This window comes from Ochlerotatus camptorhynchus, unplaced genomic scaffold, assembly GCF_037179485.1.
Source record: "Ochlerotatus camptorhynchus isolate MF236.1 unplaced genomic scaffold, CSIRO-AGI_Acam_v1.1 ptg000910l, whole genome shotgun sequence".
Classification (NCBI taxonomy): Eukaryota; Metazoa; Arthropoda; class Insecta; order Diptera; family Culicidae; genus Ochlerotatus; species Ochlerotatus camptorhynchus.
In genome coordinates this window covers 40,691-54,354 of record NW_027041361.1, presented here as the reverse complement: position 1 = coordinate 54,354, position 13,664 = coordinate 40,691, and the positions used below count along the sequence as shown (strand labels likewise).

General features: G+C 35.8%; 1 protein-coding gene across 1 annotated transcript in view; it reads left to right on the top strand.

Moving 5' to 3' along the window:
• PGAP1 (GPI inositol-deacylase) overlaps nucleotides 1–12,918 on the top strand; it is a 33,699-nt gene extending 20,781 nt beyond the window's left edge. Inside the window, exons 7-14 of the mRNA XM_065238714.1 lie at nucleotides 3,941–4,063; nucleotides 4,122–4,315; nucleotides 6,273–6,459; nucleotides 6,517–6,670; nucleotides 6,804–6,933; nucleotides 7,709–7,889; nucleotides 7,953–8,051; nucleotides 10,065–12,918. Coding sequence (XP_065094786.1) covers nucleotides 3,941–4,063; nucleotides 4,122–4,315; nucleotides 6,273–6,459; nucleotides 6,517–6,670; nucleotides 6,804–6,933; nucleotides 7,709–7,889; nucleotides 7,953–8,051; nucleotides 10,065–10,224 — 1,228 coding nt within the window. The 3' untranslated portion in view covers nucleotides 10,225–12,918. The remainder of the gene's footprint in view (nucleotides 1–3,940; nucleotides 4,064–4,121; nucleotides 4,316–6,272; nucleotides 6,460–6,516; nucleotides 6,671–6,803; nucleotides 6,934–7,708; nucleotides 7,890–7,952; nucleotides 8,052–10,064) is intronic.
• Nucleotides 12,919–13,664: the final 746 nt, after the last annotated feature.

Below are 13,664 nucleotides of genomic sequence, written 5' to 3'. Positions count from 1 at the left end.
GAGGTTTTGTGTTTACGAAAAGCTTTGAAAACATCAAATTTTTCTACATACAATTTGAACCCGCCAACACTTCTAGACTCATCGTATGAGTCGAGTGCATGCATCCTAACGCGATACGAAGACAACGATACTGGATACGTTCCAGTTTCATGATATGTGTTTTAGCCGCCGACTGGAAGGAAAAATTACCATACTCTAAAACCGATCAAATCGTTGTCCGGTAAAACGTTAGAAGATCTTTCTTTCAACTCAGTTTTCTCCGAGGAGAATTCGATACCTAGCTGGACAGCCCCGTAGACTAGCCATGAAAGTTATCTGGCGGGATTTGCAAAAACAAATTAAAAAGCGATTCTCTGCCCTGAGGAACAAAAATTTTGAAAGTAATATTTCTAAATTAGACCCGAGTTCCAAACCCTTTTGGAAACTCACAAAAAAAAATTGAAAAACCTCAAAAGCCAATTCCAGCGCTTAAAGAAGATGGTAAAATTTTGATCACAAGTTCGGAAAAAGCTCAGAAACTTGCTAAGCAATTCGAGAGTTCCCATAATTTCAGTTTGGGTCTTACTAGTCCTATCGAAAATCAGGTTGCTCGGGATTATCTGAATATTTTCTCTCGGAAAAATAATTTTGATGATTCCTGGGGGACTGATTTGGACGAAACAAGATCTATAACTAAAAAGTTTCAAAATATGAAAGCTCCAGGTGATGATGGTATTTTCTATATCCTCATCAAAAAACTCCCAGAGAATACCTTGTCTTAGCAAAATTATTTAACAGATGTTTCCATTGGCAGCCCTACTTTTGCTCAATAAAACAGATGAAATTATCCTTAATAAGTAAAAAAAATCTCCTGAAAATAGATCGGGTTGCTCCTTAAATGATTGATCAAAATACGTTAAAAATCTTAAAATGCTCAGTAAATATTTAAAGTACGCTCCCTAAAATAGAGAAAACTGTACATTAAGCGTTTGAAAATGCTCCTTAGTATGCACCGCTTTGCACCATTTTGAAGTGTAATTGTACCATATATCATCGGAAAAGCTGCTGTAGAAAGGTTAATAAGTACCATGAAATCAGCTAAAATGTTCAGTAAAAATGCACAAATGCACACAATGATTTTGCTGGATTTCATCATCTCTTAAGAGTTACCAATTTAATTCTTTCGAACAAATCTGAAAGGCTGCTCAACTGGAGTTGCTCTTCTAGACCTAGAAAAAAGCATTCGACAGTGTTTGGCATGAACGATTGATTGCTAAATTGAAAAAGTTTAATTTTCCATTCTATATTATGAAATTAGTTCAAAATTATTTAACTGACAGAACTCTGCAGTTAAAGTTCCTCAGGGTAGCATTCTTGAGCTTATATTGTATAACATTTTCACTTCTAACATCCCTGATTTGCCTCAGGGTTGCCACAAATCTTTGTTCGCTGATTACACAGGCATTTCCGCTAAAGGAAGAAGTCTTCGTGTTATTTGCAGCAGACTGCAGAAAAATTTAGATATTTTCTCTTTTTATCTACAAAAATGGAAAATTTCTCCCAACGCTTCCAAAACAACTTATAATATTTCCACATAAGCTTAGAGCTTCCTTTTTGAAATCTAGTAGTAGTCACATAGTCACTATGAACGGAGTTCCAATTTCCTGGTCAAATTAAGTGAAATATCTTGGACCAAAAATTAACTTTTAAAGATCCCATTGAGGGCATTCAAGCCAAATGTAACAAATATATAAATATACATATAGGAAATCCAAACTTTGCATGATAAACAAGTATTTAGACCGGCCATGCTTTACGCTGTGCCAATATGGTCTTGTTGTTGCACTACCAGGAAAAAAGCTTTTCAAAGGATTCAGAACAAAGTTCTGAAGATGATTTGAAGTTTCCTCCCTGGTACAGAAAAAATGTCCATAATTATTTAATAATTTCAGGCAAAAATCGTTGCAATCCTCAATTGCAACGATTAATTCCCTTTATATTTAGATAAGATTAAGTGTTAGTTTTAAGATGTAAAATGTTATACTGAAATGCAGGTTAAAAAAAAACCTGTTTAAAATACTGAATTGCCAAGACAGGAACAATGTAGCAACACTTAGATGATAAAGAGTTAAAAAAGTAACATAAAAGTTAAATGAATCTTCTACTTCTTTTTCGCATTTTGCGCTGCATATTAGCTTATTGCGTGCTCTCAACTTAGTGTGAGGGATGATGTAGCAAGTACAATCATACTCTATGCCCAGGAAAGTCGAGACATTTTCAAACCCGAAAAATTGCTAGACCGCACCGGGAATCAAACCCAGCCACCTCCTCCAGCATGGTCTTGCTTTGTAGCTGCGCTTTTACACACGGAGCTAAGGGAGGCGCCTTGAGTGCATGCCCGAGCAAAGTCTGAGATCAAATGGAAATCTAAATTTGATGTTGTGATTTCGCTGATAATGATTACACAGGTTGCTGTCGTTTTGGTCGTTTTAACGGTTAAAATATAAAAAATGAGAGCAAAAAATCTTATTGCCACATCACATTGAAAACTATTTCTGCTATCAGTGAGAGCAAACGGAAAACTCAATTTGATATCATTTTTTCCTGTTGATAACAAAACAAGTATTCAATTTGATGTTATGCTAAGGCAATGAAAACAAACCCGCAACAACATATTTTTGAAGAGCAAATGTACAGCAAAATAAAAACAAATTTTGGCATCAAATTTGTCAATTGCGAAACTGAAATCAAATTATGATTTCAGTTTGATGTTGATATCAAAACTTTATTTCAATTTGCTGTCATGTTGATGCTGCCCGAGCAAAGTCCAGCATCAAAATGACAGCAAATTGAAATCAAGATTTGATATCAACATCAAACTGAAATCATAATTTGATTTCAGTTTCGCAATTCACAAATTTGATACCAAATTTTGTTTTCATTTTGCTGTACATTTGCTCTTCAACAATATGTTGTTACGGGTTTGTTTTTATTGCCTTAGCATAACATCAAATTGAATACTTGTTTTGTTATCAACAGGAAAAATTGATATCAAATTTAGTTTTCAGTTTGCTCTCACTGATAGCAGAAATAGTTTTCTATGTGATGTCACAGGAAGATTTTTTTGCTCTCAATTTTGATATTTTAACCGTTAAAACGACCAAACGACAGCAACCTGAGCAATCATTATCAGCGAAATCACAACATCAAATTTAGATTTCAATTTGATCTCAAACTTTGCTCGGGTGGCCTTTGGTCGGGTGAATACTGCACGTATTGATAGTAGGTAGTGGTCAGAACGTAATATCGGAGAAGAATTTATCGTTGATTAGAAGGTGATCGAATTGGTGTTCAATGTGTTGGTCCAAGTGGCTTTGTGGACATCTTTGCATGGGAAGAAGGTACTTTGGATCACGTTTCCACGGGAGGCTGCGAAGTTCACGCATGGTTGGTCGTGATCGTTCGATACAGCATGTATGCTGTTCGGCCCGATAACCGATCTGTACATAGCCTCCCGTCCTACCTGTGCGTTCATTTCGCCGATGTCAATTTTCCCGTCCCGCTGAAGTAGAGCTTCTCGTATTTGATGAAACAGACTCTCAGTTTGTACATACTCACATTGAGTTGATGCCTCCCAATCACGCCTTGGCACATCATACCGTTGTGGGCTTGAAGCTCGTCGTAGGTTAACTTATCACAACCTGACTTGCAGTTCTTTGATCCGAGTTCACGATTGTAGTTTTTTTTTCGTCGCGTGGGACTTTGCCGATTGTTCCAATCCTTATTTACTTCTATGTTATTTGCAACTTTTATTTTCTGGGCGGATTCCGTTGCGCCTGCCCAAACCCCCTGTGCACTAGAACTGTGATAGCTGGCCTCTAACATGGACAACAGACGCTGTTTTGAACCATCAATTTTTCCTGCGTTGGCCAATAACGTTTTGTTTTCGATTCATTAACAGCAACAAAAATCATAGCGTAATATACGTGTACACCCCATATGATAGACCAAATGAGGTCAACTCTTCCACCAATCCAATTGGAGTTGATTTGCATTTAAATCCCAGTTGCCGTTATTCGTTAAGGTGAGGGTAATTAGGTGTATGTGTTCGTCAAGCTTACAGATTTATATTTTGTTTGCAGTTATTCACAGTCACTCAGTGTAATGATGGCAAGAATTGTTCAACAGTTTGGTCAATGGATGCCAGCGCACTGTGTAGCAATTTTGCTGCTAGCACTTAAACATCAAGTGTCTGTAACACCTGAAAATAAACGATTCAAATGTGGTAAACTACATACAGCATTGAGCAGGAGTACTCCATTTTTCATCGTAACAGGTAACGAATGGAAATAATTACTTTAATTTTATTCAAATTATATTATTGTAATAACAAAATTTAATACAAACAAACAAATTATAACACCCAACTCAAGTGGGACAAACAATGTAGTACACAATACCTATACAAACTATCATTACGATTTGAATGAATTTTGATAAAATTTGGTTTATTATAGTGTAAGGTATACAGCAAAAAATAAATTTTAATATTACATCCAAGAGCATGCACTTCAATCATGTCGAAATAATCTCATTTAATTTTTATGGCCACAAAAATAAACAAATGTAGTAAAAGCAGTGTAATGTCAGTTCATGCACTGTAATGATGATAATTTTGTCCTTTTTTGCTAGTAATATTACACAAGTGCATCCACTTTGATGTGATATTAAAATTAATTTTTTGCTGTGTATGGCAAAATGGGTCATCTACATGATTTTTTTTATTGTCAACATCAACAGACTCAATGTAGTTACAATGCTTATTTAAAAAAGCAAACCATCATAGGGATGCATTGAAACTGTTTATTTTGACAAATAAATAAATTAATAAATGTACTAGTTGACCTATCTTGCCACGTGATCCATCTTCCCCCATCTTACCCTACATTATATATAATCATCAAACTGATGTAAATTTTGGAACGTGTGCTTCTAAATAGGGTCTTGATCTTTCCGTCTCGCACGCTGAGCCGGTCAAGTCGCATCGGTCTCGTTGTACGACACTATTATTTGAGTTTTTGAGTTTTTCCCCACGCGAGGGTTTTTTCTCGCCAAAAATTTGTCAATTGCGTAAACCGAAATCAAATTATGATTTCAGTTTGATGTTGATATCAAAACTTGATTTCGATTTGCTGTCATTTTGATGCTGGACTTTGCCCGGGCATTGACTAAACTAAGGACAACCCTAATAAACAAATACCATAAACGAACTGTATCCCGGATGGGTAAACTATCCCACAAATGGTTTGGATGATACCCCGAACTAACTCTTTTATGGTTATTTTTTATTAGGGAAGGGATATACACTGGAGTCGCTTTTTACGCGGTTTTTTTTACGCGGTTTTTTTACACGGTTTTTTTTTACACGGTTAGTGCCGCTGAGTCGCAATTTACGCGGTACATTTTTAACAATTTTTCTCGACAACAATACGACCTATCGACTTGATTCCAATCACATTATCCGTTTCAAACTACAGTGGAAGTTCGCTAATTGGGGGTTTTCTGGTTGGGGCGCTTTTTAATTGGGGGTTCGCTAATTGGGGCGCGACCCAATTAAAAAGCAGTCATCCGTCAAAATCATGCTGACGTTTTGATGTCATATTTTTTGGGGGGTCTTTCAATGATTGATAAAAAATAACGAAAAACAAAATATTTTTTGTAAAAAATCAATTTAATTCATAAAACAAGCAGCTGCTCACAGCATCAGTTAAGCAGACGAAAGACTGAAAACCAAAACAAACGAGTCAAGCGCCCCCCGGTCAACTTTGACACTTGTCGACACCCCCAATTAGCGAATGCCATTCGATAATTGGGGTGCAGTCGTGCCCCAATTAGCGAACGGCTACTGTATAGGTAATCGAATGGCATACTTTTAAAAAAATCACAATTTTTGTGTAAATACAGAAATTTTTAAAATATGTCTATATGGACCATAGCATGCTATAATAACGAATGGCATCAAAATCCGATTTATAAAAATATTTAAGCATGTGAAAAATCAAAATCTCTTTAGTTTTTTTACGCGGCACGTATCCCCCGCGTAAAAAGCGACTCCAGTGTACTACCATATTATATCAAATTACTGGTCGCAGTGGTGTTTGGCCCCGAACAGAGGAAAAAAATGGAAAAGGCAGGAACGGATCATATTGTTAATATGATATATTTGGTTATATAATACACACACTGTCCACTATATATTTTATAGATGTTATTAACATTCTGTTATTTTTCAGCATCTCGAGTGTTCATCAAGCTTGTCTTGATGTTCAAAGTTTTGCCGCAACCAGAACAATTTGATTATCCCATATTGATATCCGTTATTGTTCACGGAGCATCTTTAGCCATTCTGTTGATATCAACGGCATTACTGTGGGCAGCTATTGTCTTTTGTGGAAACTTTGTACATAAAATCTTGCTCAAGTATGTAATATTCAAATATTAGCCCGTAAGATGTTCCTTTATTATCACTGTTTGCAGGATTGTTTGCCTACCTATACCGGCTTTGTCGTCGATGATTGTGTCATGTATCCACAAATTCCCTATTGTAATTGGTGGCATTTTAATGTCTGTTGCTCTAGCATCATGCGGCAGCGTTGCTTTAATTTGTGCATGCGTCGTCTACTTTGTAATTGTAAGTATCATAAATTAAAAGATAAAAATCGGACATAACTGTTGTACATGTATCTTTATCTACTGGGTACAGATAATTCCATTCAGTTTATGTAACTTAACAGTTTTTATCACCATTATTATTTCATTGACAGCTTACAAAAATGTATGAAAGCTACTTAGAACATTTTGTTCTAAAAACGGCGAAATTAATCGCACGAAAGCTGTTTGGAATAAATATTCGCTGTAAAGGAGAAAACCAAGAACAACCCACTAGGAATGAAGGTATACAGAATAAGTAAAAAATCAGTAAAAACATATTCTAATTTATAGCGGCGCAGGTGGTGTAGTGGTAAGCGTGATACCTCTCACCAGGGATGGAAAATCATTTGCATTCATTTCGTGCATTCATTTACATTCATTTGCCTTTAACTTTTTTTTTTTCAACAGCGTTCTGGAAAATGATGTATAGAGCTTTTATAGGTTTTGTTATTAGCTACAACTTTTGTTAACAAGTCAAATCCGTATCTCTTATGCATGACGAACCAAAGCGAACAGAAGCCACTACTGTTTTTCAGTGAATGTATTTTACATTCATTGAAAAACAGTAACAAGTTCTGCCTGCTCTAGTTCGTGATGCATAAGAGATACAGATTTGAGTTATGAACAAAAGTTGTAGCTAATAACAAAACCTACAAAAGCTCTTTGCATCATTTTGCGGAATGCTGTTGATGAGAAAAGTTAGAGGCAAATGAATGTAAATGAATGTATGAAATGAATGCAAATGATTTTCCATGCCTGCCTCTCACCCCAGCAGGCCTGGGTTCAATCCCAGTCGGCGCCGCCGAGATGTTCTGAGGCATAACATCTCTGATCACGAGGGAAGTTAAGCCGTTGGTCCCCGGTTCATGAGTTGATGAGTCGATAGGTAGGGTCCAGGTATGGTAGCGCCTCCCTGGCGTTGGTAGCATTGGTGCTCAGCACGGAAAACAAGATCGACGGAAAACAAACCAAAGAAAAAAAATATTCTAATTTTAATAAAAAAAAATATCATTTTCAGACGAAACTAGCGTTTCTTCACCTAATAATCAACCTGGAGTACACGAAGTTCCTCGGCATGAATATGACAATGTGCATGCAGGTCTAGTCAACATAAATTTTCACTTGCCATTGTTCTTGCTTTTAATTGTGGTATCTTTACTGAATTTTCCGAGTTTTCTGACGTGGGCTAAACAGTATAAGTATGTATATTGAAAACGTAGTAAGATTATCTTTCTATACATGCATTTTTCAAATAATTCTAGACTAGCTCCCTCGCTTAAACCGGACGCATCCCTCATTCCATCAGTTGTCATAATAGCCAGTCTATCTGTGTTATGGCAAATGAATGTGCCCAGGAATATGTAAGTTGATACAAAAAAAGTGATAACGTATCCTGAATCAACAAAAAATATGTTTGAGATATTTGCTAATTTGAACCTGTCTAAAAAGCGAAGCTCTCCGGCCAGTCATCACCCTGTAATATAATTATCCACGTTACCAGTATTCCAAGATACACACATTCTTTCACCAGAGACGATGTTATATAAAAGACGCGCGGAGAGAATAAAAATAAATCTGGTTGCACGGCCCAACTAATTTCTTTTTCTGCAAGATTTGGCTTCAGCATTACGGTAAAGGCGGTAAAATGAATATTTTTTTAACCGTATCGGTAGTATCGCTATTCACTGGAAGTATTTGAAGACTCAATTTTTGACAACTCTGAGTGAAACCAAATATACCACATTGGAGGGTACACAGCAAAACAAGTTGTTGAATATTACATCGAAACTGCTGCAATCAGGTCAATCCATCGGTTGTGTAATATCACATTGTACGATGTACATCGATTTTGCGAACAAAATTACATCCATTGATGTAATATTGTAGAGCTTTTTGCTATTACATCATTATTTCATACATCAGCTTGAATTACGTTGATCGATATTACATTTTTTTTTTGCTGTGTATATTCTACAGAGCTTTGCACAAAATTATTCAATCTGCAATTGTTGCTTCCTATCAAGTATGAGTGAAATCTCTTTTTAAGTCTTTCACAAATTTTACTACTTTGAAAAATTACACCGGAAAGCCTTGATCTTTGTTACAGAGCCTGTGTAAATGTATTTCGTTGTGCTGGAGCAAATATTAAGTGAGAACATGACGAAAATACAGCTGTTGAATAACAATAATATTAACTTTTCATACGCAAACGTAATTATAATTATTTAAATCTCAACAGTTAATTAGCGTCTGGCTGAAAATCTCCTTAATAAAAACAACCAACCTCAACAATTAAATCCAACACCAATCTCAATGCTTCCCACGCTTTTCTTCGTGAAGCGCTCGTGTTTATTTACATTGCTCGATTGGAACCACGTTTGACGGTTCGATTGGAACTTTTGGCTTCAGTCTTCGTGCGTCTCTTATTAACATCGTCTCTGTCTTTCACTACTTCAAGTTTATCACTATCTAACACCACTTCACTACCAACACTCTCAACTCAATAGCAATTCTTCGATGCAATCGATGTAAATATTTACATTATTTGACAAATCTCAGGTAATCATGACAGCAGTTAGTCTCTTTTCTTCATTCATATTGTTTTCAATAATCAAACGTCATGATTACCTGGGTTTTGTCAAAAAAGGTAAATATTTACGTAAGTTCAAAAGTGCATCGCCCTGCTTCAACCAAGGGATGCCAGATTTGAGACGCATCAAGCTAAACAATGCATTAGGTCAAAAACGGGGTCTCTGGTAGGATAACATTATTATTAAAAAAAAAATCAGTATCGCTGAAACATCCACCAAACGAAATCTTAGGTGACCCTCTTTCATTTGAGGCTAGTTTCAAAATGTTCTATCGGAGTTAATGTTTCCGTACATTTTTGGGGCTTCAATGGTCAAGAGAGTTGAACGTAATTTGCATTGAAAAATATGAAAAAAATAAAAATTGTTCTATACCATCTGATAGAACATTTCCATATTAAGCTCACATGGAAGGAGTGTCCCTAACATTGATCAATTCTCTTTCGTTATAACATGGTTCCTAAATCGTGTCTTATCATCTTTGCCGTGTTAGATGCTAGATAATAATTTCTTCCATCGAACTGTGTGTTGAAAATAGCTGAAAATGCGTTCACATGGCCGTGAGGATGTAAAGTGAAAGTCGACGAAGAGAATCTATCAATGTTACTTACGACCTAATGTATTGTTCAGCTTGATACGTCTTTCTTTTGAAGATGTTTGAAATTTTTTAAAGATATTTTTCCCATGCAGTTTTACTGAAGATATCTAATGTTTTGTGAATTTGTTTTTAAGACATGAGGTGCAAACCAACTAACTTGATTTCTTCTCTTTTTTCTTTAATTTCAGATCAGGATACAAACTTCTATCCGGAATTTTGTACATTGCCGCTGTAATTTGTATTATCTATTGCCAAATATCACTCTATAGGCTGAATTTTGTAATAGCATCAACTTTCGCTGTTATAACAATACATCAACTAGTTGGACTAAAATTTACCAATAAGTGAGCGATTACGTGCTGAGCAGCTCTTGTTAGTCAATATGTTCCTACTACCTACATCCGGATAGACTAGATTGCATTTGAAAACAAATTTCGCATTTTAATGGCAACCCACATTAATGTTCTCAAGCTGCATAACACTTTAAGGTTTATTTTTTAATTTTTTTAAGATTTCTGTTAATTACTGCGTACTAATCGCCTCCGTTGGCGAACTTTGGATTTTTCAGATATAATTTGATAGGCTAATAACCTCAAGTCCGTGCTCTGTCACAATATTTCATTGTGATTAATCAACACTCAATGGGTAAAGTATAAAATTTGAGGTGAATTTGAAAGAAAGGGAATGTAGAAGTGTAGAACGAACTGCCCACTGGATGTTTCTGAAGCCTGGCCAAGTGAGTGAGTTATGGGTTTATTTGGTTGGTTGGTTGTCTTTATTAAGGAGATTTTCAGCCAGACGCTGGTTCATCTCCGGGAACCCTTGAAGGGATTTCCCCAAATTACAGATTTGAAAATTGAAAGAAGTGTCCGGAGGGGGCACTTCTGAAAGATGGGGGAGGCTCCAGAGTAGAGTCCCTTTAGAATGGAATACTTATGTGATACAGATTGATATCTAAGGTACGGTTGTTGTTTTTTATGCTGACTCATTTTACGCCGGCGGAATGGGTTTATTTGAAAGTACGTCATTTCTTGAAAACAATAAATAAACATGGGTTTTTTTTTTTAAATTCTTTATTAAAGAGATTTTTAGCCTTAGGCTAGTTCATCTCTATAAAAAATAAACATGGGGAAATGGATGTAATGTCCCTAATTTGGGACCATACGTAAATTAATCAATCGACTAAATTTTCAATAGCGACCAAAAATATCCATTAGTACCGTCCCAATGACGCGTTCATGTAAATAAAATTGATAAATAGCAGATTTTTAGTGATGGGCAAGGGTTTTATATATTTTCAGGGTAGATAGGGCTCCTAAAGTTATGAAATAATCCCCATGAAACATAGGGTTGGAAATGACTGCTAAGTGAGTTATTCAACATTTTATGTTTTTTTTTGTAGTGCCAACTTTGGTTAGCTATATTTTTTTTAATCTTAATGTGGTTTTCTGATTTCAACATACCAAATGAAAGATTTAAGTCTTAGCTATCAATGCTCTTTGAAAAAGAACTCGATTAAAGTTAATTATCATACATTAAAATTGAAAAGTATGTTGAAAGTACCAAAAAAATTGGTGAAATTTCATACATGTGAGTGTTTTTAAGTTGAAAATTTTCATTACTGTTAATTTAGTTGTTTTACAAAACATTATCCATGCAGTTCCCTAGATTTGTGCCTTTGGTAGTAAATTTGTAGGCTTTATGGTTTATTCGTAATTATTGATTTAATACAGCCAAAAAAACTTGTGACGTTTTCTTAAAATGCGCTATAGTCACTATATGCGCTATAGTTACGCACATGAAAATTTGGTAAAATGTTATTGTAAATGTTGAACTACATTCTTAACTTTCGATAACCGCACATCTCCTGCGCCGAAAGAAAACATAACTGCGGAGATGTTTCGCGGTATCGAATATTGCTCAGTCTCAGCAGAACACACAGCGAGGGACACCGAATCAGCGAATTCTGTGACCGGAAGGGAGAGAAGTAGGTAGTGGTAATTGGCAAATCAAAGTTGGCACATGTGGAGAATAGAAGAACTATGAAAGTGATGATAGTTTTAAAAATTTTCACGTGGAGGTATACAAATGCAATCTTAAAATGCTTTTATTTTGCAAATGGAGCATTTTTTTAATTCTGGTTGCTGCTACAGTTGTAGAAAAGTTGAAATCTATGTCTGCACCTAAAAATCTGAAAAGAAATTATTTTTCTATATTATATGTCTATTAAGTAGTCCTTAAGTTTTCTACTAGCGCAGGAAATCAGTTTGGCACGGCATTTGTGACCAGCATACCTTCCGGTAGCATGAAACACGTCAAAATTTTCCCAAATCTGCCAAGAAATTTGTTTGTGTTGCATTTGCTTATAGCAAAATAGTGAACTTTTTGTGAACATTAACGCCAAAGAACTCACCACTACACTTTTTGTTACATGCCTCATGCATGCGATTTGGTGTACAGCACACTTCTTCCGATTTCTTGATCACCTTATAAAATAGGCGATGTCAGTTGAATATCGGGGATTGGAATTCAAATTATTCTTAAAAATATATTTATATATTTGTTTACTGGCTCAGATTACAGCTGGGAAGATAAAACTTTCATTTTGCAAATTGAAGCTGCTGTAATGTTTTATCTAATAATTTACCACTTCAATGAGGACTGCTACTGTCCTCTGTTTTATCACATTAAATAAATAATATTGCATACTTTATTTGTAATACAAGATTTGAGAGATTTTTTATCTTTAAAAATGTATGTTAATTGATAAGTAGTATTGGCAAAAAATACAATTTTAGAGCGAAATAAATAGGGGAAATGACGGCTTCGGCATGACAGACTATTTTCGGCAACCCAAATTGAAACACTATTTTCACTGGATTTTCTTACGAAAACACTTCGCTGAATGCATGCAAACGATTCTTTATGCTTTCAGCTTCAATTTGACTATATTTTTACCACTGAGAAAAAGCAATCTAGCAGGGTTTTCTTGAAATGAAACACACGCACTACAAATTGTAGCTGATTTTGAGTTGCCGATAATAGAACAGCAGATTTACATGCAGTTCAAATGGAACGGTTGCCGAAGAAAAACTGGTTGCCGACAATACTCGCTCTCACTAGAGAAGATTGGAGCTTTGTAAAAGCGTTTCAAAACAGTTTTTGACAATTCTTTTGACTGAAATTGGTAGAGCAGCTGGCAACAAAAGATTGTAAACAAACCAATACTGCATATGTGTGCGTTCCATAGAGAAAAAGGCTATAGAAAGAAGGTCGCTGCTTAGGTTGCCGAGAATACGTAAATTCCCCTATATCAAATAATTTCATTATTTTAAGACGAACTTTTCTTCTCTCCCCTTGGCTAGTTTTTGCACCTTGCTGTTGGTGGGTGGGCTTAATTTCATACTTTATAGTGGAGTGTTGGAGCCGGTAGGTTTATGTTCGGCGTTACTAGCTCATGCCGCGATAGAATGGCGTCATGGGCAGGCAATGGGGATTACTAAGCTTCTCCTCTCTGATAAACCACTGCATGAGAGAACCAAAGATCTAGTCTAGCAGTGATAGTATCACACTTGTTATTCCTTTAATTGAGAGCCGCGTCGTAGTACGCTTACGTATAGGCACTGACGTTGGGTGTGTTACTGGCGGGTTTTGCCGCAAATCACTCTTGTTTTTTTTACGCAGATAGATTTATTTGGGTTTGCAAGGCAATTATACTATTGAAATATTTCAGAAAGTGCCCAATGGTGCTCCTTCTATTTGCGTGACAATCTTTCATTGTTGTTTTC